A 20,604-nucleotide genomic window follows, 5' to 3' on the forward strand; every position below is an offset into this window, starting at 1 on the left:
GAGATACACCAAGTTTTTCAACATTAAAATGTAAATCCAGCTTAGAAACTGTACATTCAGCCATGGAAACATTCACTGCTCTTTCAGCAAGTATTTGGGAATAACAAATCATCCCATCCAAATACATTTGGGGAATTACATTCCCACACCAGCTTGGAAAAACCAAATCCCACAATTCTGTTTGAATTCCAAAGGATCTCATTTTCCTGTTTGAAACAAAACAGTTGCAATAATTCCTTTACCAGTGAGAAATATCCAGTGTGGACAAGGATTCTTTGGAATATTTTGTACCTAAATGGTGCTGCCCTACTGATAAAATCTATAGTGGTGATTTAGAACTGGTGTGTGTCAACCCCAGTGTTCTCAGTGAACAAGCTAAAATGGCCTTCTCTTATTAATTATATGCAAATTCCTGCAAATCCTCAATTCCAGCTCTGTTTCTACAGTGCCCAATGGGCTCCTGCTGAATTCAGCCAGGTGGGATCAGCTGTGTTGGGCTCCTTTCATTCAGCTGATCCAAAGCCCAGGGATATCCACAGGAGATTTTCCCAGATTTCAGTGAGCTTTGGATCAAGCTTTAAGAAAATCAAAGATCCAGCAACACCAATCTTTTTAGGATAGGTATTTCTATCCTTAAATAGATTTTTTTTTTAGTGCAGAATTCATAAAAAGTGAAGAGCAAAAATGCCTTCCATTTTTTGGTTAACACTGTAAATGTCACAGGTTAAAACTGATCTATTCAACAGCATGGAAAATGTTGCATTCCCTAGAAATCTTTACCTGGGAAGTGGCTTATCTGTAGGATCCAGGTGTGCATGAACAGAGAAACTTCACCTAAAACTCTCTAAAGGCAGTTGACTGCAATTCCTTAAAACTGCTGAATATTCACCTAAAAAAAAAATGGAGTGAGATGTGATCATTACCCCAGGAAAGCAGAATTTTAACTCAAGGCATTGATTAACAAACTAGGCCATGGCCTGCCCTGCACTTTGGATTCTCTGTCACCTCTACCCAGGCTCAGTTCCAGAGTTTTGGGATGCAAACACAGCTCATGGCAAGGCCCAGGAAGGAAGCGTGGAAACACCCGGGGGACTGGAATGGCCTTGAGGGCCTCCAGCAGCAGCAGGGTGAGGATGAGGATGGAATGGTCAGAGCTGTCACTGAGGGGTGATCCCAGCTCCAGCAGGTCCCAGCTCCAGCAGCTTTTCCAGCTCTCTGGCCACACATGTGGGGTAATATCTGATTAAACCCACCCAGGATCTGCTTCCTCACTGCTGTGTCCCATATCCACCACGTGAAAGCAGAGAGGTTCCCCATCCCTGGAAGTGCTCAAGGTCAGGTGTGGATGGGGATTGGAGCAACCTGGTCTAGTGGAAAGTGTCCCTGCCTGAAGGAGCTTTAAGGTGCCTCCCAACCCGAACCACTTTGGAATTCTGGTATTCCATGGAATAAATCTCTCTGGCTCTGCTCCAGGCTCACAGGGAGAAGGATCCAGCTCCAGCCTGGCAGAGGGAGGGGAACAGATGAGCTGTGCTTGGTGTCAGTGCCAGGAGAGCCCTGGCTGTTTACTGGGATCAGCTGGAGCTTGATTTTGGTGGAGTGTGAGGACACAGGGACAGGGGACACAAAGGGAACCAACCCAGCTGGAAGGGACAGAGGGTTCTGTGCCACCACCCACAGCTGAGCCCAGGGATCCCAGGGATCTCTTGGGAGCTGAATTCATTTTCATCTTGCTGGGAAAAGCCAAGTTTGCCTCTTTCCACCAACCATTCCTGGAATCCTTCACTGAGTCACCAATCTCCAGTGGGACTGGATGGACACTTGGTGCCTTGGCAAACTCTGCTCTCAGCAGAAATCCCTCCCTCACACAATTTCAACCTTTTTCATCAGTTTCCTGGCTTTCTTTAAAGATTTTTCCACTCCGGTTTTCCCCTCAGTCTCCAAACAAGCAGCCTGTCACGTGGTGGAGCATTGAGTGACCTCAGAGCTGTGACCCTCAGTGACAGCTGTGCCCCACAGTGCTCACTTGTACTGCCCCAAACATGGACTTGGAGACCTATTCCTGACCCCAGGAATGGCACCTGGTCCCAGGATACTTCAAATGTTCAAATGTACAAATGTGCTGCACATTTACCTGTGTTCAGGTGAGTCACTTGTCAGACAGACCACAAACCCCCACAGCTCCCACAGCCTCACCAAGTTCATCTCACCACATTTGGTTGTGTGTCCCAAGGTCTGGAATCCTGAACACCCACTGAGGCACATCTCAGATCTCTAAACATTCCCACAGACTCTGCCACCTGACCTGTGCCCAGGGACAGGTTTGTGACAAACCAGATGAGCCTGTCCTCACCTTGTCCTCACCTGAGCTCTGTTACATTCCCTGACAAGAGCAGGATCATCCCTTGAGGAGCCACACCTGCAGGAGGGATGCTCCTCATCCAAGGGCACTGCAGATGGGCTCTTCCCATGGTTTTGTTCATTTATTCCAGCTACATTCCTCTGTCACCAATGTACAATCAGCAGGAAAGGTCCTGCCCAGCTGCCAGGGAGTGGCTCCATCCCAACAGCAGCTGGGGCCACCCCACCATGGGGATGTGCCCAGGAAATGGAGCAGGGACACACCTGGATCCACACAGAGAACCCCAGAAGTGAGAACCTCCTCACTCCAAGCAGCAGAGAGAGCTCAAGGTCCCTGGCAATACCAGAGAAGTCCAATTCTGCTCCAAAACATGAGGATTTATGCATTGGACTCGATGAGCTTGGAGTTCTTTTCCAACCTCAATGACTCTGGTTTACATTTCTGCTACAAGGTCCCAGCTCTGCAGCAACACCACCCTCCCTGCTCCATACCCACCTGGGATGGCAGAAACAGTCAGGAATCAATTTCCAAGCAATCCACTCTCCAGAAACAAAACCCAACTGGAAAGCTTGGGTTGGTTTGACAGAATCACATTTTGGTGATGCTTTTGATGGCTAAAAGTGCAAGGCAGGCATTTAATCCATAGTGGTAGGGATGGAATCCACCCTGTGCCAGGCCAGGGCCACACTAAAGATGGACCTCTTGGTTTCAGGCATCAAGAGCTCAGTGTTTTAATGACAGCTTATGCTGGGCTGCAGTCACTCGGCATTTGCTTGGCACAGGACATTTTAAGCTGAAGAGCTGACCATGCAAGCACGACAGACTGAAGAGAAACCCTTCCTGCTAAACTTCCAAGGATATCTGGATCAAAGGCCTCTCCATCCAAAAAAGTTTTTATGAGTGTGAGCAAAGAGCAGCAGAAAACACAATTTGCTGAGGTTCAACCCCAAACTCCTGCAGTTTGACACGTGAGGATGGCAGTGATGGTGGTCAGCTTTCCATGCTTCAGGCTCGGAGGTTTTGTGAGACATCTTGCTCCTATCCTTCATTCTTCCAGCAGGTTTCCATGTCCCATCATTCCTGTGATTCCCCTGGGGAATGAGATCCTCTGCCCACCATCTCCTGGCCCCATTCCTTGTGGCTGGACTCCTGCAGGCCACGGCCCTTGGTCTCGATGGGCAGGAAGCAGGAGGCCAGGGCAGCCAGCAGGCAGCAGCCACTGTAAACCAGCAGGGTCAGATAGACTGAAGATTCCAACATCACCTGCAGGAGAAAGGCAGGGAATGCAAAACAGCACCTCAGCATGGTGGAGCAACAGAAGACACTGGTGGAACAACTGGACTTTTAATCGTCGTATTGGGAATCAAGTTTAATATGAAGTTTCTGGAAAGGAGGGAGATTTTATAGATCGTGCCAGGAAAATGGACAGTGGTTTAAGCTCTCAGAGGGGAGGATTAGACTGGATTTTAGGAAGGAATTCTTCCCTGTGAGGGTGGGAGGTCCTGGCACAGGTTGTTCAGAGAAGCTGTAGCTGCTCCATCCCTGGAAATGTCCAAGGACAGAGCTTGGAGCAACCTGGGATAGTGGAAGGAAAGCAGGTTCTGCATCACCTTCATGGAATCATGGAATTGCAAAAGCTGGAAAAGACCTCCAGGATCATCAATCCAAGCTTCCTGTGTGTCCAGTCTCAGAGGAGAAGGGATTTACCTGTGCAATGAACGGGGTTATGAGGGCTCCCACTCTGGCCATTCCACTGCACGTTCCCAGGCCCAAAGCACGTGTGGCTGTGGGATAAACCTGTGGAAAAAAAAATCATCTCATCAATCCCAGTGGGAAGTTTTTCTCCTTCCACTCCTAAATCAATGGGAATTCATAAATGGTGCCACAGCACATTCTGTCAGACAATGACAATGGGATCTACAGCTCCAGTCTGGGGTGAGGTCCATTGGGAACAGGTCATCAAAATGACTTTCCCACCCTGTTCTCACTCCCCTTGAATATTCCCATCAACAACAACCCCCTTACCTCAGGAGTGTAAACATAGGCAGCCTGAAATCCTCCAGAAATAAAAGCTCTTGCAATGAAGAGCAGCACAGTAAGAACATTTCTGTGAGGAGAAAGAGGAGAGCAGAATTTGGGTTTCACTTGGATTTCACTTTTACTTCCCTCCCAAACTCTGGTGAGATAACCCAACCCCAGCCTTAAATCCTCCTCCAGCTGAGCACAACCATCCCACAGCTTTTCAAACCAGCTCTCCCACCACAACCAAGAGAGAACATGAGGAAATCCTTCACTCCAGCTGTTTCCTGTGCTGGACTCACCTTCCAACACAGAGAAAGAGCAGGAGGCTGCAGAAGGAGAAGACAAGGAAGGACAGGGCCATGGTTTTCTTGCGGCCGATGCGGTCGATGATCCACAGGGTCACCAACACACCTGTGGGAAGAGACCAGGAGACCCTTGGGAATCAAGAAAAGAGGGCTTGCAGCAGATTTAACACAGCTTGGGTGGTTTAGATTGGAAATTTTGGCCTCTCTTTCCAAACCTCTGCTGGCCCCAGGCAGGGCTGTGGGATGGATTGCTGCTGGTGCCATGTGGAAACAGGAATTCTGTGTCCCAGCTGCTCCACAAATGCACAAATCCCCACTCCCATCCTGGGATTACTGATGGGAATGCCTAAAACACCTGCTCATGGCTCACTGGAAGAAAATAACTTCTGCTCAACTTCTGGCCATTGCTGCTTGCTGGTTTAAAGGCTCTTTAGAATCTGGGATTTTCTTTATGTTCTGTTATTTAGATGTTTCACCAAATTATTTCTCTCCTGCTTTTTGATAGGAAATAGATCAAGCTCAGTAAATCTCACTATTAGGTCTTCCCTCTCCTGCAATTTTCCCAGATCCTTTTGAAAGCTGATGCACAGCAGGAGTGGGGATTATTCCAGCACCAGTGCCACATCCAGAGGGACCCTGCCAATATTTCTCACTCCCACCTCAGTGTGTGTGAGGATCAAACCAGACCTTGCAGCCACAGCACCACTCCAAGCACCCACTCTTTTTTTCTGGGTATCCTTCCCAAAATTCCTGTTTGGCAGCACACTCCTCTTAGCAATGACTGTGCAGATTTCTCAGTCATACTTGCAAATTACATTCATTAAATGGCTTCTCCTTGAGCTTTTAGCCCTGAATGAGGATCCAGAGAGTGAAAACATCCTGATCCCTGTCTCTGGTGCTGTTTCAATCACATTAACACTGGGAGATCCCCTCCATCTGAAGGATCAATGGCTGTTTCACACTATTTTGCTTATCCTGTGCCAGACTGTGCATTGAAATTTGCTGGAATTGCCTGAAAATCCCAGGATCAGGACTGAGGCTGGATGCAGGGATTTAGAGAGCAAGTTCTCTATGGATTCACTGTACCCATCATCCTTTGAAAATACTTCTGGAAAGTCTCTTATGGATAGAAATTCCAGTGTTTCTGCCCCTTGGATTGAGGTTTTGCTCCTCCTGAAGTGTTGCTGGGTTGGAACACACAGAGGGGCCATTCCAGAGCAACGACTGATTTTTTTCTGGAGTGATCCCAGGACAGGGAGAATCCACAGCCACAGCAAGGAGCTCTGAGTGCTGTGGGAAGCATCAGGCCAGAAATCCCAGTCCCACTGCAGCTTCCAGAGCTCATTTCCACACCCTGAGCCATTCCCAGGAAAAACTGGAGCTTTCCATTGTCCTTACCAGGGAATTCTGACAGGGTTGTCCAGAGCAGGTCAGTGTAATCTTCCTCTGTCAGGTACTCACAGGTCAGGCTGCACTTGGCTTTCACTTCCTGCCTTCTGCTGGATACTGCAGGGAGAAAAGGACAAATATTCAATATATTTTAAGCAAACTCTTCCCTGTTTACCCTTCCTGCTGGGTCTCTCATTTTTACTGCTGAAATTTAGGAAGGGATGGGCTGGAAGGACTGGGATGGATTCACTGCATCCAGCATCCTTTGAAATACTCCTGGGAAGTTGTTTAGGTATAGAAATTCAAGTGATTCTGCCCCTTTGATTTAATTGTTGTTCCTCTTCTGAATGCCTGAGATGGAATTCAGAGTCAGAGGGGCATTGAAGAGCAATGCTGGGTGATTTTGCCTGAAAACAGTGAACATTTATAATATTTTCTGTGACAGGTGAAAATTCCACCTCCTTATCAGCTGTACAGCCAGAATTATTTTCCAGCCCAGGGCTCAGGACAGAATTAACTCCAATAATTCAGTTTCTGCCACCACAAATTGGGATCCCAACACTTCCTACACTCTGAGAATACTGAAAAACCCCACGTCCTTATAAAAACAAGGGTTTTTAAGGGCTACATCCTCCTCTGGGGAGGCAAACCTGAGTCAGAGCTCTCAGAGCTCATCATTGCAGCTCAGCCCTGGAATCTGGGGCTGCTCCAACACTCCTCATCCACCTTTTATCATTTCCCAACTTCCAGGCAGTTTTCCCTAATTACAAATGTTCTGAATGCAATCATTTCTCCCCTGGGGAATCAAACTGTTCAAGCCTCTTCTTAACTCAAAGCACCTTCTTTTTCCCCCAAAAAAATTCTGCAACACAAAGGATGCTGATTTCCCACCATTATCTTTTTTCTCAGCAGGTTTTCCCATCTTGAGAACCCAGGAGCTCCACAGCAGCAGTTTCTTATTCTCAGAACTAATTAGACCTGTCAAATCTGCAAACTTCTATTTATTTAATCACTTTTTTTTAAATCAAGAGGAACAGATAACAGGTCTGCCTTGAAGGTTGTCTTCCTGTTTGACATTTTGGGCTCAAAACCACTGCAGGACCTATCTGCACTGGGGAGATGAGGAAATATTTAAAATAAAATAAACTTAAAACTCAGCCATGTTCATTTTCCAAACCACCAGCAGAAGGTGATCTAATCAAAGATATTCCAGCAGTTTTAACAGGACATATTTAAAAAGAAAAGATGGAGTAATACTCACTGCTGCAAACATCTCCTGCTTGGAAGAGCTCTGTAGTTAATAAAACTAACCCATAATATGAAAATGCATTGGAAAACCTGCAAGGAAGCAAATGAGAGAGGAAGGTTCAGCTGGTCCAACTTAAAAGAAACACCACCAATCAAAAGTTCTACCTCAAAGCTATTTCAGCCTTCAGAAAATTAAAGGACAATTTGATTTGGAATGCTTGGATGGTTGAATAAATTACAAATCAATACAGGTGGGGTTTTTTGTTTATTTGGTATTTTTATAAGGAGGAAGTTGCTGTATTGAGTAAAATCCCTTCAGTAAAACCAATTTAGAGCTGTGCTGGCACTGAACCTTCAGGTTTTCTCTTACCAAATAAACCAGAGCAACAACGTGGTCCAGCGGAAATGGGGAGTGAAAAGATCCCTCATTTTGCCTCTGTCCTCCTGTTGGGAACAAGCAGAAGTTGGGTGATGAGGGACAGCTAAAGTGCCAAACTTCATCTTGTTTCATGCATTCAGATCCAGGAATTCTGACCTGAGCTCTTCAAGAACCTCAAGGTTTGGTTTTCTTTAATAACAGGGAGGTTAAATCACATTAATGCCCATTTTAAAGCTGCTTTTCACTCCCAAATGAGAAATTAACTCTTCCTCAGTAGAAAAGAGGAAGATGATTAAACCTCTTTTGTTTCTGCCTATTTGAGACATTAAAATTGACAACACATTGATGATTTGCTCACAAACCCCCTCAGTTTCACTGTTCTGTACATACCTGCCTGGACACCACCAGTTTTCCCAAGGGCATTGGAGCTCCATTTTCTGTGGCAATCCTCTTCAAGGTGGCCAGAGCCTTCTCCTGGTTCCCAGATAAAACATCATACCTGGCACTTTCTGGCAGCCACTAAGGGAGCAGAGCAGGTCACACACACAGGAGGGTGTCACAAGCAGCAATAAATAAATCTGGGATTTTCCTTGGGGGAATCTCAGTGATTCCAGCAGATTCCCACATAACAAAGGATTACACAACTAAGCTGGAAGAATTCCAAGGAAGAATTCTCTCATCAGGCTTTAAAAACTGCAATCCCCCACTTTTCCCATCACTCAGAACCCTTTCCCTTCCATTCCTTTGGGTTTATCCCTGAGAGCTGTTGGGAATTTTTGCAGGTTTTTTACATTATCCCTTCTGTGCAGGAATGGCAAAGAATCCAGAGCAGATAACAAGATGCTCCTGGCATTCAAAAATTTATGGAATTTTGGAATAAAATGGAATAAAATTTATGGGTTTAGGCTCCTTTTAATTTAGAACAAGCCTGTGATCACTTGGATAACTGCAGGTATTCCTAAAACACTAAGGAATAAAAAAGGCTGCTAAACCACCTGACAAGGACATTTCTCTATGAGGAGACTGAGTGATTGGCAAAGATATCACCTAATAAATAATAAAATATATCACTGAAGCTCAGGTTTAGCTTATTTTAGAATCTGGCCTGCACTCTGCAGATTCTATCCCTGATTTGAGAGGATTCTTAAGTGGGAATTGATTCTAGAAGTGACAAAATCTAAAGAGGGTTTAGGGAAATAGCAACAGCTTTTGATAAAATGTTAGAACAAAGTAATTAAACTGGAGAGGATTCCAGGTCTGATTTCACCAAATTCCAGCCCTGCAGGAATTACAGTCACATCAACACAACTCCCCCTGGAATGTTTTTCCCAGCACCCTGTTGAAACTGCATTTTTTGATCATTATTTCAGTTATTTCACATAATACACCACCAGAGAGCTCAAAACTGCCCTGATTCCCTTCAGCTGGGTCACAGAATGGGGTGGAGGGATGGGAATTGCAGGAATTCACATGAATCCATGAGGAATACCTACAAAACACAGGCCAGCAAAGAGCAGGAGTGGGAGGGCAGAGAGGATGAGGAGCCAGCGCCAGCCGAGCGTGGGCATCACCACCACTGCCAGGAGCACTTCAAACACTGTCCCAAGGGCCCAGAACACCTGCAAGAGGGAAAAACAAGAGAAAAAATGAGGAATGGAATGTCCCCAAGGCCTCTTCTTTGGAACATTCCAGGCTGTGCTCACCAGGGATGGCTGGAGAGAGAAACTCCAGGGGTGCAAATTCTGCCTTAAAATATTCCAAGGGCAAAATTCTGCCCTGAGTGACTTTGATAGGTTTGGGTGAAGATGTGGAGCTGAATTTAGCACTGAATTTGTGGAGCTGTCAGCTCTCCAAATCCATCACTGAGATGGATTTCACCACAGAATCATGGACACCCAATGCCCATCTTGTGCTCACTCTGCAGCACTGGGTGCAAAATAATTTGGAAAAAAGAAAATTCAACAGCAAGAGTGGAGTGTGACAGGAAAAGTTTCTGCTGCTTTTGGAGTTGGGCTGGTTCCAGAGCTCAGGAGCTCCACCAAGATAGACAGGCCAGGCCTGGCTGAAGCTCTGAGGGCATTGCCAGGCAGGAGGATGGAAGGGATGTGACCACCAGAGGATTTGTCCCCTGAGGATCTGAATGCACCCACTCACCTCTATTAATAAAATGCATTTTGCTCTGGCTTTCATTGGAAGGAACTCAGCATATAAAGTTACCCTAAAAAGAGAGAACAGGGAGGAAAATGTCAGCACAGAGAGGGAAATGCCACAGGTTCAAACATCCCTTTTGCCTTTTAATAAAGCTGCCAGACTCAGAGCAGCAACTCAAAGCTCTCCCTGTCCCCAGAGCCAGCCAGGCTGTGACACTGGCTCACACCCCATTTCCACCCCAGAATAAACCTTTCAACACTGCAAGAGAGGACACAGTTTGCTCTTTTTGTGTGGTTTTGTGACCCCCATGGTCAGTTAAATGCAGATCTTGATGCCCATGTTTTCATAGCCCATTGGAAATACTATTTTATCTGGAATTTTCAGTGTGGACCATCAGGATTCAACACAAACTCCTGCTGGATAAAGAATTTCTTCAGGGCTTTACAACTGGCTCAGAGAATTCCCATCCATCTCCTGTGCCAGGGTTCAATTCTCCAAGAGGGGAATTATTTCATGTCACTGATATAAAATAATTTGCATTCTTTTATTGTGGCACTCAAAGAGCAGCCACTGAGGCTTTGTTTCATGCCTGTGCCAAGGAGTGATGGCAAAGCTTCTCCAGGAGAAATTCCTGAGGAGGAATTCCAGTCCAGGCTCTGCCATCTCTTTCAAACTGGGAAGGTTTGGCTTTGCTCTGTTTGCATTCCACTGACTCAGTCTGTTCCTGCTTCCTTTGAGGTTTGGGACAAAATTCCTACAAACTTAAAGAGTGGATTGATCTCTGAGGAGCTGCCCAGTTTGTGGAAAGCAGAAGTTTCACACAATATTTCATTCAAGCAGAGATTCACAGAACTCAAATCACATCTTAAAGTGCAGCTCAGGCCCCTCTGCAGTGCAGAGAAAACAGGAGCTGGTGAATGACCCCAGCAAAAGAAGGACATGGAATTGTTGGAGGCAGTCCAGAGGAGGAAATGACTCTCACTCCATGGAGATCCAGGTAAAAATCACACCAAAATCCCTCCAAAATCACACAGCTTAAGGAATTAGAAAGGAACTACTTTTCCTGCCTCATCCATGTTTACTCCTCTGTCAAATAAACCCTTTTATACTCAGAACAGGAAACAGACTCAGGGAGGATGGGATCCACCTGGAGATCTGCAACTGCCTCTGGATTTTCTCTCATGAAGCCACAGAACCTCAGTGAGCCCAGTCCAGTCCCAGGCCCTGGCTGGGCTGCACCTGCAGCTCTGGGTTTTTATCTGGGAGTAGGAATCTGTGAGCCATCAATGCAAGCCAGGCTCTCCTGCTCCAAAACAGCACCTCCAGAAGGCAAAAAAAAAAAAAAAAATCAATTCTTGGTAAGGATAAAAGTCTACAGAGAGAGAAGAGAGAATGGCTGAACCCTTCTCTTTACATTTATAATTAAAAGCCTTGAGCAGGGTTATTTATTGCAGGTGGAAAATTTATGGATCCCTCTCTTCAGTGAAAGGAAGCACACAAGATAAGAGAAACATCCTGGCACTTCCCTTTCCTTCTGAGCCATCTCTAGTGCTCAGGTCTGGGCTGTGTGGGTTTGAAATTCCAGCTCAGGGTGAGATAGGGAATTCAGGCTCTGACTGGGCAATAATCTGGGGTTTTACAATCAGAATCAGGGCTCAGCTCTGCCTCTAAATCCTCCTGTTCAAGGCATGACCTGCCCTGCAACAAGACCAAGACTTGGGGTGGCTGAACAGAAACAAAACTTCAGTCCTACAGGAGAATCTCATAAGGAAGAAAGAGAAATGAGGGAGTTTGGAGTTGTGAGTATTTACTTACGACTGAGGCACTCCTCCAATGCCAAAGCCCACCAGGCCCCTCAGCACCAGGATCCAGCTGTAAATGGGAGCAAATCCACTGAGGATCCCATAGTAGAGAGTCCACAGCACACTGATCTTCAGGCCCTGTGTTCAGCAAGAGTTAAAAATCACAAATTAAAGTGTAAAACACAAATACACAAATTAAAGTGTAAAACAGAGCTTCAGATGCCTTCTGTTTCATAGGGGCTCAGTTCTGGATGTGCTTAGTGCTGCTTTGTATACATGGACATTTGGGATTGTGGAATCCTGGAATGGTTTGGGATTGGAAGGGGCCTTAAAGCTCATCCCATTCCAGGTGTAGGAACACCTTCCACTATCCCAGGGTGCTCCAACCTGGCCTCAAACACTTCCAGGGAGCCACAGCTTCTCTGGGCCAACTGCATTGAAATGTCCATGCTGCAGAAATATTGGGATAGATCCCAGCAGGAGCTACAGACTTACTGTTTTCCTCCCATACTGGTCTGAAATGTTTCCCCAGAGGGTGGAGCTGGACATCATTCCCACAAACACCACCTGTGGAACAGGAGGAAAATAAAAATCTTTCCCTTAACAAGTGAAAGTTCCAGTGTGACAAACACAGAACACAAATTTCCAGTGAAACCAGAACATTTCAGCCCAAAACAGAGTGAGATGTGCAGGAGGTCAGAGAATGGGTTGGGTGGGAAAGGACCTTAAAGATCATCCAGTTCTCTCTGGGTTGGAGCAGGGAAGCAACAAGGTCCCTCCTCAAGTCAGCTTTGCATTAAAAAATCCATCAGTGACAACCCAGACAATCCCAGTCTGGCCTGGACTGGGAACACTGGTATTGTCCCATTGTGAGTCCAGCCCTGGAAGACACAGAGATCTCCAGTTCCAGGGAAAATAATCCTGAATAAATGCTCAGGAGCTGTTGGTTGAGATCTACCACCATCCTCAGCAGCTCCCAGGTTTGAATGGAGATAAAATTACACCTTAAAAGTTTACAAAAGTCTGAAGTGTGAAAAGTGTGAAAGAAAATACCCAGAGGTGACACTCGTGTGCTGCACTCAGGGATGGGACATTCATGGGATCCAAGGACACCATTTCTATCTGCTGAGCATTTGAAGGATTTTACACAATCAAACAAAGGGCATTAAAAACTAAAGGAAAAAGAAATTCAGGGAATAAAGTGCCTGCATTCAGCAGTGGCCTGTGCTCAGATAAGGGTTCCCAAATTTGTTTTCTTATCCCTAAAGGCCCTGCAGGATTCCAACATCACAGCACCATCCTTGGAGGTGGTGTTGTAAGATCTCTGCTTCCAAAGATCACTGGATAATCCCAGAATTATTTAGGCTGGAAAAGATTTCTGATATAATTGAGTCCAACCACAAAAAAATCAACTGTTTGTTCTCTCTCAGGGCTCTCAGCATGTCAGAGAGCTTAGATGTGGGGAGAGAGAAAGATTTGCAAGCAAGATACTCAAAATTTACCAATTTTTAAAAAACTAATCAAATGGTTTGAATTTTAGGATAAATCTGAGTGAATCCATAGGTTTTCCTAGAAATTATATGAAACTTTGAGCCTGAAACCTGCAAACTGCCCTCAGTTCTCACTGAATTTCATTACTTCAATCTTTAAAAAAACTCCTATAAATCTTTTTTTAAAAACCTCCTATAAACTTCCAAGCTGAAGGCAACCTGCAAAGGCCACGAGGAGATTTAATTTTGGGGGATACAAAGCAAAATGTCTGGATAACAATGATGGCAAAAGCTCAGGGAAGACAGGAGCTGTCAGGTATTTTTCCTACCGAGGTGAGCAATGCAACCTGCCAGCTGGGTAAGCGCCACTCACAGTGCAGCTGAGGAGCAAGGATACTTAAAATCATCATTTCCATGGCATCTGCCATCTGCAGGGGGAAGAGAAAGCAAAAATCAACAAGTGCCTGCAAGTCAGGTGGATTTAGGAGTCAATATTAGGCCTTGGTGACATTTCCGTGATGTTCCCACCTCGTGGTTGAAGAAAATGTTGAATATTTAATATTTAAACTCATTTCTGATTGTCAGCACTTTTAGTAACTCTGGCAGAGAGGATTTAAAGAGCTGAATGCAAAGGTTTTGAGGAGGTTTGGCTGGTCAGTGACATAGTTCAGTCACTTCCATAGTGGAAATTCCAGATTTCAGCTTCTTCCCACATGGATTCAGTCAGGAGTGTTTAATATCTTGTGATTATTCCCTTAAACACTCCTGGATTTGCATTGATCACCCTGAAACCAAATTCCACAGCTGGTCTAGGACCTAACCATGGCAGATTCCAGCTTTTTACATGGATAAAAGCCAGTAAATACAGCTCCGGGTATCAGGATCCTGAAATGCACCACAGGAGGTGGAACAGAGCTTCAGAAACAGCAGAAAAATGCAAACCAAGACTTTTTTATTGTTGATATCAAAGTTAAAAGTGGAAGTGCTGGGTTGCTGCTCCTCTGAAACTGAGATTACAGCAATCCTGACTGATACAGACAACTGAGGTGGCAGCTGATGGGAGGAATGTGGCAAAATCACTGCAGGAGCAGCCTGGAACCTCTTTCATTTGAAACCAACTTGAAGTGAAGAATTTAAATAATTCTCCAAACCCTGATTTCTAAGAACTTCAGAGACAAATCCATCATTATCCCTCACAACAAGGCTGAGTGCTGCTGTTGGTTTAGAATTCCCAGTGAAATTCTTGCTTTATTGTAAATTTATTTGAAAATTATTTGAAATCCCTGAGGTTCTCTAAGTGATGATCATGAATTGATCCTGATCCCATTTACTTGCCCATGCCAATCCAGTAATGACAGAAAGCTTCCACTGGAACTTCCCAAATCCAATGGCTTCCACTGCATCCTCCACCATGAAAGTATCTGCAAAGAAAACAATTCCAGTGGATTCCTTCCTGAGAAAGGCCAGCCCTTGAGAGAGAATTTTCTGGTTTAATTACTAATTAATTGGGCTAATCTGCTGAGATCTCAAATCTGTAACAGAGCTACTTAGTTGTAATTATACAATTCCTACTCAGGAAAATCTCTGTGGCCAAAATAATTGGAATTATTCCTAGAATATTTTAATCACATGGAGGTAAATCAGTATGGCTCCCACAAATCTAGCCCATGTTCAGCCTCTTCCTCCTGCAGCCACTGAAATGGAGTTTTCTGTAGAGAGAAACTGCTCTGCCCCATTCCACAGTACTGCTGGAAGCTGGAGGGAGTATTTCAGTGCAACTTCTTATTATTTAAATCAAGAATTTCTCCAAAACACACAAATCTTAAACCCTGTTCAAAAATGCTGCTGGTTGTTTCCCATGACATCTTTAGTTTGTTCCAGCTGAAGGTGCTCAAAGATGTCTCAAATTTGAATTGTCACAAATTCCTTTGCTCAAATGCAAAATGAAATGACCAAGACAAGCACATTTTGATATTTGAGTTGTTTAAATCAATTGAAGTCTCACAGTTCTAACATTTGTATCAGCTTGGAAAGGACATTCCTCAGGAAAAGCTTTGGCTGTGAGACCCCCACAACAACACAAACCAGGAGGAAACCAAACAAAATCCAAGGGATAAAGCACAAAAACAAGATTAACACCAAATTTTCACAATGAGCCAAGACAAACTCAAATTTCTCCTCTCTCCTAAAGCAGTGAGAGAGGAGAAATTTCTCCTCTCTCCTTCCAGGCAGGAAGAGAAGCTGAGATGGACATTCCTGATGTCCTCCAGGAAAAGAGGAGCCAGGAACTCTGCAGATTCATCTCAGCCTTGAAGGAGAGCCAGGTGTGAGCAGCTCCAGAGGGAGCTCAGAATTCCAATTCCAGTGTGGCAGCTGCATCCACAACTCCTGACAGGAGCATCCAGCACTGGGGACACAAAAAGGAGCACAGAGAGCTCCCCACAGGGAATGGGCTGATCAAACCACCATTTTCAGCTCTAACACAATTTCCTTGAGTTATTATTCATATCTGAGCACCCTTAACTTCTCCAAACCTCCTGCACCCAGCCTGGCTGGGATGAAGAGACCCCACAAGGTTCTCCTTGCAGGAAAATGAGCCCTGCTTACCATGGGTGGGGCTGACAAATTCCAAACCTTCTGTACCCAACCTGATTGGGATGAAGAGATCCCACAAAGTTCTCCTTGCAGGAAAATGAGCCCTGCTCACCATGGATGGGATTGGAAAATTCCAAACCTCCTGCACCCAGCCTGACTGGGATGAAGAGATCCCACAGGGCTTTCCCTGCAGGAAAATGAGCCCTGCTCACCATCAATGGGGTTGGCAAATTCCAAACCTCCTGCACCCAGCCTGACTGGGATGAACAGATCCTACAAGGCTCTCCCTGCAGGAAAATGAGCCCTGCTCACCGTGGATGGGGTTGGAAAATTCCAAACCTTCTGTACCCAACCTGACTGGGATGAACAGATCCCACAAGGTTTTTCCTGCTGGAAAACGAGCCCTGCTCACCGTGGGTGGGGTTGGGAAATTCAAAATCCCCTGTACCCAACCTGATTGAAATAAATAGATCCCACAAGGCTCTCCCTGCAGTAAAACGAGCCCTGCTCATCATGGATGGGGTTGGCAAATTCCAAACCTTCTGTACCCAGCCTGGCTGGGATGAACAGATCCCACAAAGTTCTCCTTGCAGGAAAACGAGCTCTGCTCACCATCCATGGGGCTGGAAAATTCCAAACCTCCTGCACCCAGCCTGACTGGGATGAAGAGATCCCACAAGGTTTTTCCCAGCAGGAAAATGAGCTCTGCTCACCATCCATGGGGTTGGAAAATTCCAAACCTTCTGTACCCAACGTGACTGGGATGAACAGATCCCTCAAGGCTCTCCTTAGCAGGAAAATGAGCCCTGCTCATAATGGGTGGGGTTGGCAAATTCCAAACTCCTTGCACCCAATTTGACTGACATGAAGAGATCCCTCAAGGCTCTCCCAGCAGGAAAACGAGCCCTGCTCACCATGGATGGGGTTGGAAAATTCCAAACCTCCTGTACCCAGCCTGACTGGGATGAACAGATCCTACAAAGCTCTCCCTGCAGGAAAACAAGCCCTGCTCACCATGGATTGGGTTGGAAAATTCCAAACCTCCTGCACCCAGCCTGATTGAAACAAAGAGATCCCTCAAGGCTCTCCCAGCAGGAAAACGAGCCCTGCTCACCATCCGTGGGGTTGGGAAATTCCAAACCTCCTGCACCCAGCCTGATTGAAATAAAGAGATCCCTCAAGGCTCTCCCAGCAGGAAAACGAGCCCTGCTCACCATCCGTGGGGTTGGCGAATTCCTTGGGCACCGCAGCTCCATCCTCCAGCTCCACGGGCTCCAGCTCCGTCCTCACCCCCTCGATCTGCACCTCGTGCTCTCCCGAAATTCCATCCTCCTCCGACCTCGAGCTCTCCCCCGTGCGGCGGAACTTCACCACCCTGGAAGCACAAAAAAGCGGGATGGATCCTTCCAGGAGGATTGAAACCCCTTTTCCATCAAGGTTTCTCCTCATTCCCTGTCTCCACTCCCCACTGGGATTTAGGTTTGGGTCTGGTTTGAGGTGTCCTACCCTGGGATGGGTACAGAGGTTGTTATTGTGCTATCCACAAAGTTATAAAACCACAGAGGTCATAAAAATATGATGGAATGATGCATATTTAATGAGATCCATGTTTGGTGGGCCTGGGTTTAATTGGAATTAAGCATTGCTGTGTCATTGAACTGGATTTAATTGGAATTAAGCATTGCTGTGTCATTGAATTTCAGGGGTTTTCAGGCAGGAAGAGCCCAAATTCCATTTCCTGAGTTGTTTTTGTGATTAAAAACTCCAGAAATGCACCAGAATTTGAAATAGTATTTAGTGAAATACAATTGAGCTGAATGGACGGGGGTTTTTTCCAGCAGGATGATGATTCTGTGACTCTGCTTTCATCTTGAACAGAATTATTTAATATCATGTCATTAAGGAAATATCTGTATTTTGAGACCAGAATTTGCTAAATTGACACAGCTTTGATGTTTTGGTCAGAGGGATTTACTCCCTTCCCACAGAGAAAGTTCTTTTCCCATTTATGAAGTTTTCTGTGGCCAAAGATTTGGGAACAGATCCTCAAAGTTCCTTCACTTTATCCAACACAACAGAACTTTCTTCCTTTGGAAAGTGAAAATCCCTTGGATTAAAGTGAAATAGTTTTGGAAATAAGTTTAATTATCCCAGAATCACAGGGAGGGACCTTAAAGATCATCCCTGCTTTGGAGGTGATGGATCCTACAAAATCTGAAATCACAAATCCAGATTTCCACATTCCTCAGCACAGAAATAAAAATACAGGTGCATAATTTAGGGATATACAAAACAAACTGATACAAACAAAGGAAAAAATTCCACAGAGATAATTTCTGTTCCATATTTGCCAAATTTTTGACATCTGGGACATCTCAGGGAGCTGCTGCATTTATTTGCAAAATCTCACAGCATCAAAACAGCTGCACTGGAAGGTACTTTGGGATGTATCCCCAGGTTTTGGGCTTAAAAATGAAAAAAAAAAAAAAGCTTGATAAAATAATAACCTCTGATAAAATAACCTCAGATTCTTTTCCCCGACAAGCTGAATCCTAAGCAAGGGCTGGAAAAGAGCTGGAGCTCCTGTCCAAGTTAGCAGGAATGTTTTGGGACAGGGTGCTCTGTCATTGACACGAGCTCATGAATATTTAACAGCAACTTGAAACGTTCCTTCCCTGCCTGGCAGAGCCCATGATTTATAAATAGGAAATATGTTGCAAAACACCTGAGAACGGGGCATTTGGAAAAAGCAGGTTGGTTTGAAAGGAAGGAATTGAGGGGGAAGGAAGGAATTCCAGGGGTTAAAGGCACCAAAGATGTTATCAGGTTTGGGGTTGGGTTTTTGCCTTTTTTTTTTTTTTATAATTTTTTTTTTTTTGCACAGATCCAGCAACCACATCCCCCCAAAAAATCAGCATTTTCCTCGTGCAGCTTTCCAGAAATGCCAATCCCAAGGGAGATTTTGGGGTCCCCCCCACCCCATCTTGACAGAGCAGGTTCTGCTCTGCAATTCCTCCCTGGCGAGGAGGAGGAGGATGGCGAGGAAGCACAACGTTATTTACATCCAAACCCCGCTGCAAAGAGGCGATCCCGACGTTTCCTTTCCTAAAATCCTCACGATTTTACCCCAACCCTTGGTGATGCAAAAATCCCCACGATTTTATCCCAACCCTTGGTGATGCAAAAATCCCCACGATTTTATCCCGTGCCATTTTTTTTTTTTTTTTGATGGTGGTAAAAGCCACGCCGAGAAAAAAAAAAAAAAACAAAAAAAAAAAAAAAAAAAAAAAAAAACAAAAAAAAAAAAAAAAAAGGAGAGAAAATCAAGCGAGACGAGTGAATTTATGTAACAAACAGCTCCTGCATCCCTCGGGATGCTCCACCCGGCGGGAAAATGGCCCTGCCCGCCGTGCTGTGAGCGGCTCCCCGGTGGCACCGGCCGCTCCCCGGCGGGATCCCCGCGGCCGGAGGGACCGGAGCTACTCACGGTACCGGAGCTACTCACGGCAGCTGCTTCAGCTGGAACAAATCCTCCTCCATGGCCGGGCGGCGGCTGCGCTCATCGCTCCCGCATGGCGGGCTCGGGCTGCGGGATGGAGCGCCGGGAAGGGCTGGAGAGGCTGCAAGGGCTGGACAGCTCCGCAGGCACCGCCGCGCCCGGGCTCGGCTTAGCTGGGCTCAGCCTGGCACGGCACGGCTCGGTTTGGCACGGCTCAGCTCAGCTCGGCATGGTTTGGCACGGCTCCGCTCGGCGTGGCTCAGCTCGGTTTAACTCAGCTCAGTTTGGCTCGGTTTAGCTCAGCGTGGATCGGTTTAGCTCAGCTCGGTTTAGCTCAGCTCGGATCGGTTCCCGCCCTGGCCATGGCTGGGCCTGGCTCAGCTCAGCTCAGCTCAGCGGGGTTTGGCTCAGCTCAGCTCAGCTCAGCACAGCTCGGCTCGGCTCGCAGCGTTTGCCGGAGCTCGGTTTGGCTCAGCCCGGCTCAGCCGCGGTTTCCCCATGGCCCCAGCGGGGCTGGACCGGGTAAAGCCCCGAGCCCGGGCGCTGCCGCGGGCCGTGTCCCCGGGGTCACATCCAGCGACACCGGGAATCCCCGGGCGGCGCTGCCAGGGCTGCACAACCTTTCCGGGAGGGTTTGCCCTCAGTATCCCAACCAGAGCGCCGCGGGACTGCGGTGTTGTCCCGCTGCTCTCCCGGGACACCCCGTGAGGGCCGGGCAGCGTGGGGATTCAGCTGGTCACACCGGGACCGGCCTGAGCCGCACAGGCTGCCCGCCACAGCCGCTGTCACACCGCGAACAGGCCCGTTTCCCCCGCTCCGGGCCGCCCACAGCGCTCCGGGCCCGCCCCCGGTGCCGCCCCCGGTACCGCCCGCCGCCATGGCCGGTCCCCGCCATCACCGGCCCCCCCGCGCCACTTCCGGCACCGCCGCCCGGCCGGTCCGCGAGCCGCTGCCGTCCCCCCGGCTCCGCCCGGCCGCGCGCCCGCGTTCCGGCGCGGCCATGCTGGCGGAGGGGCCGGTGCGGCGGCTGCTGCGGGCGGGGGAGGGGGCCAGGTCCGAGGGGAGGGGGCGGCTGCACCCGGAGCGCGTCGGGACGGAGCGGGAAGGGGCTCGGAATGAGCCGGGAGGGGGCCGGGTCCTAGGGGAGGGCGGGCGGGGGGACCTCGGCTTGATCGCGGCGAACCTCGGCCGAGCGTCTCCTTTCTTCCCTCACCTCCTTCATTTCCCTTTCCCCCTTCATTTCTCCCTTTCCCTTTCCTCCTTCCCTTCTCCCCTTCCCTTTCCCTGCTCCATTTCCCCTTTCCCATATCCGCATTCTCTTTGCGCTCCGGTTACCGGGGCAGGCCCGGGGGGGCTGAGGGC

At 47.2% G+C, this 20,604-nt stretch overlaps 1 protein-coding gene across 5 annotated transcripts; it reads right to left on the minus strand.

Annotated features, from left to right (window-relative positions):
* Positions 1–146: 146 nt before the first annotated feature.
* SVOP (SV2 related protein) lies at positions 147–19,966 on the minus strand. 5 transcript variants are annotated; one of them, XR_009419679.1, is made up of 16 exons: positions 16,958–18,861; positions 14,484–14,569; positions 13,478–13,576; positions 12,154–12,225; positions 11,672–11,796; positions 9,860–9,923; positions 9,199–9,324; positions 8,096–8,224; positions 7,697–7,770; positions 7,340–7,416; positions 6,088–6,195; positions 4,684–4,795; positions 4,388–4,469; positions 4,070–4,159; positions 2,858–3,625; positions 147–889 (listed from the first exon to the last, which is right to left on the minus strand). XR_009419679.1 is itself a non-coding variant. In XM_059485236.1 (16 exons), the coding sequence occupies exons 1-16, from the start codon at positions 19,281–19,283 to the stop codon at positions 3,437–3,439; spliced, it is 1,629 nt and encodes a 542-aa protein (XP_059341219.1). In that variant the 5' UTR covers positions 19,284–19,966; the 3' UTR covers positions 147–3,436. The 5 variants fall into 5 exon arrangements, 4 of the variants coding, with proteins under 4 accessions (XP_059341219.1, XP_059341220.1, XP_059341218.1 ...); XM_059485236.1 differs by adding an exon at positions 19,249–19,966 and having other exon boundaries at positions 147–3,625; positions 16,958–17,118; XM_059485237.1 differs by lacking the exon at positions 14,484–14,569 and adding an exon at positions 19,249–19,966 and having other exon boundaries at positions 147–3,625; positions 16,958–17,118.
* Positions 19,967–20,604: the final 638 nt, after the last annotated feature.

The sequence above is a fragment of the Ammospiza nelsoni genome, chromosome 18 (genome assembly GCF_027579445.1).
Source record: "Ammospiza nelsoni isolate bAmmNel1 chromosome 18, bAmmNel1.pri, whole genome shotgun sequence".
NCBI lineage: Eukaryota > Metazoa > Chordata > Aves > Passeriformes > Passerellidae > Ammospiza > Ammospiza nelsoni.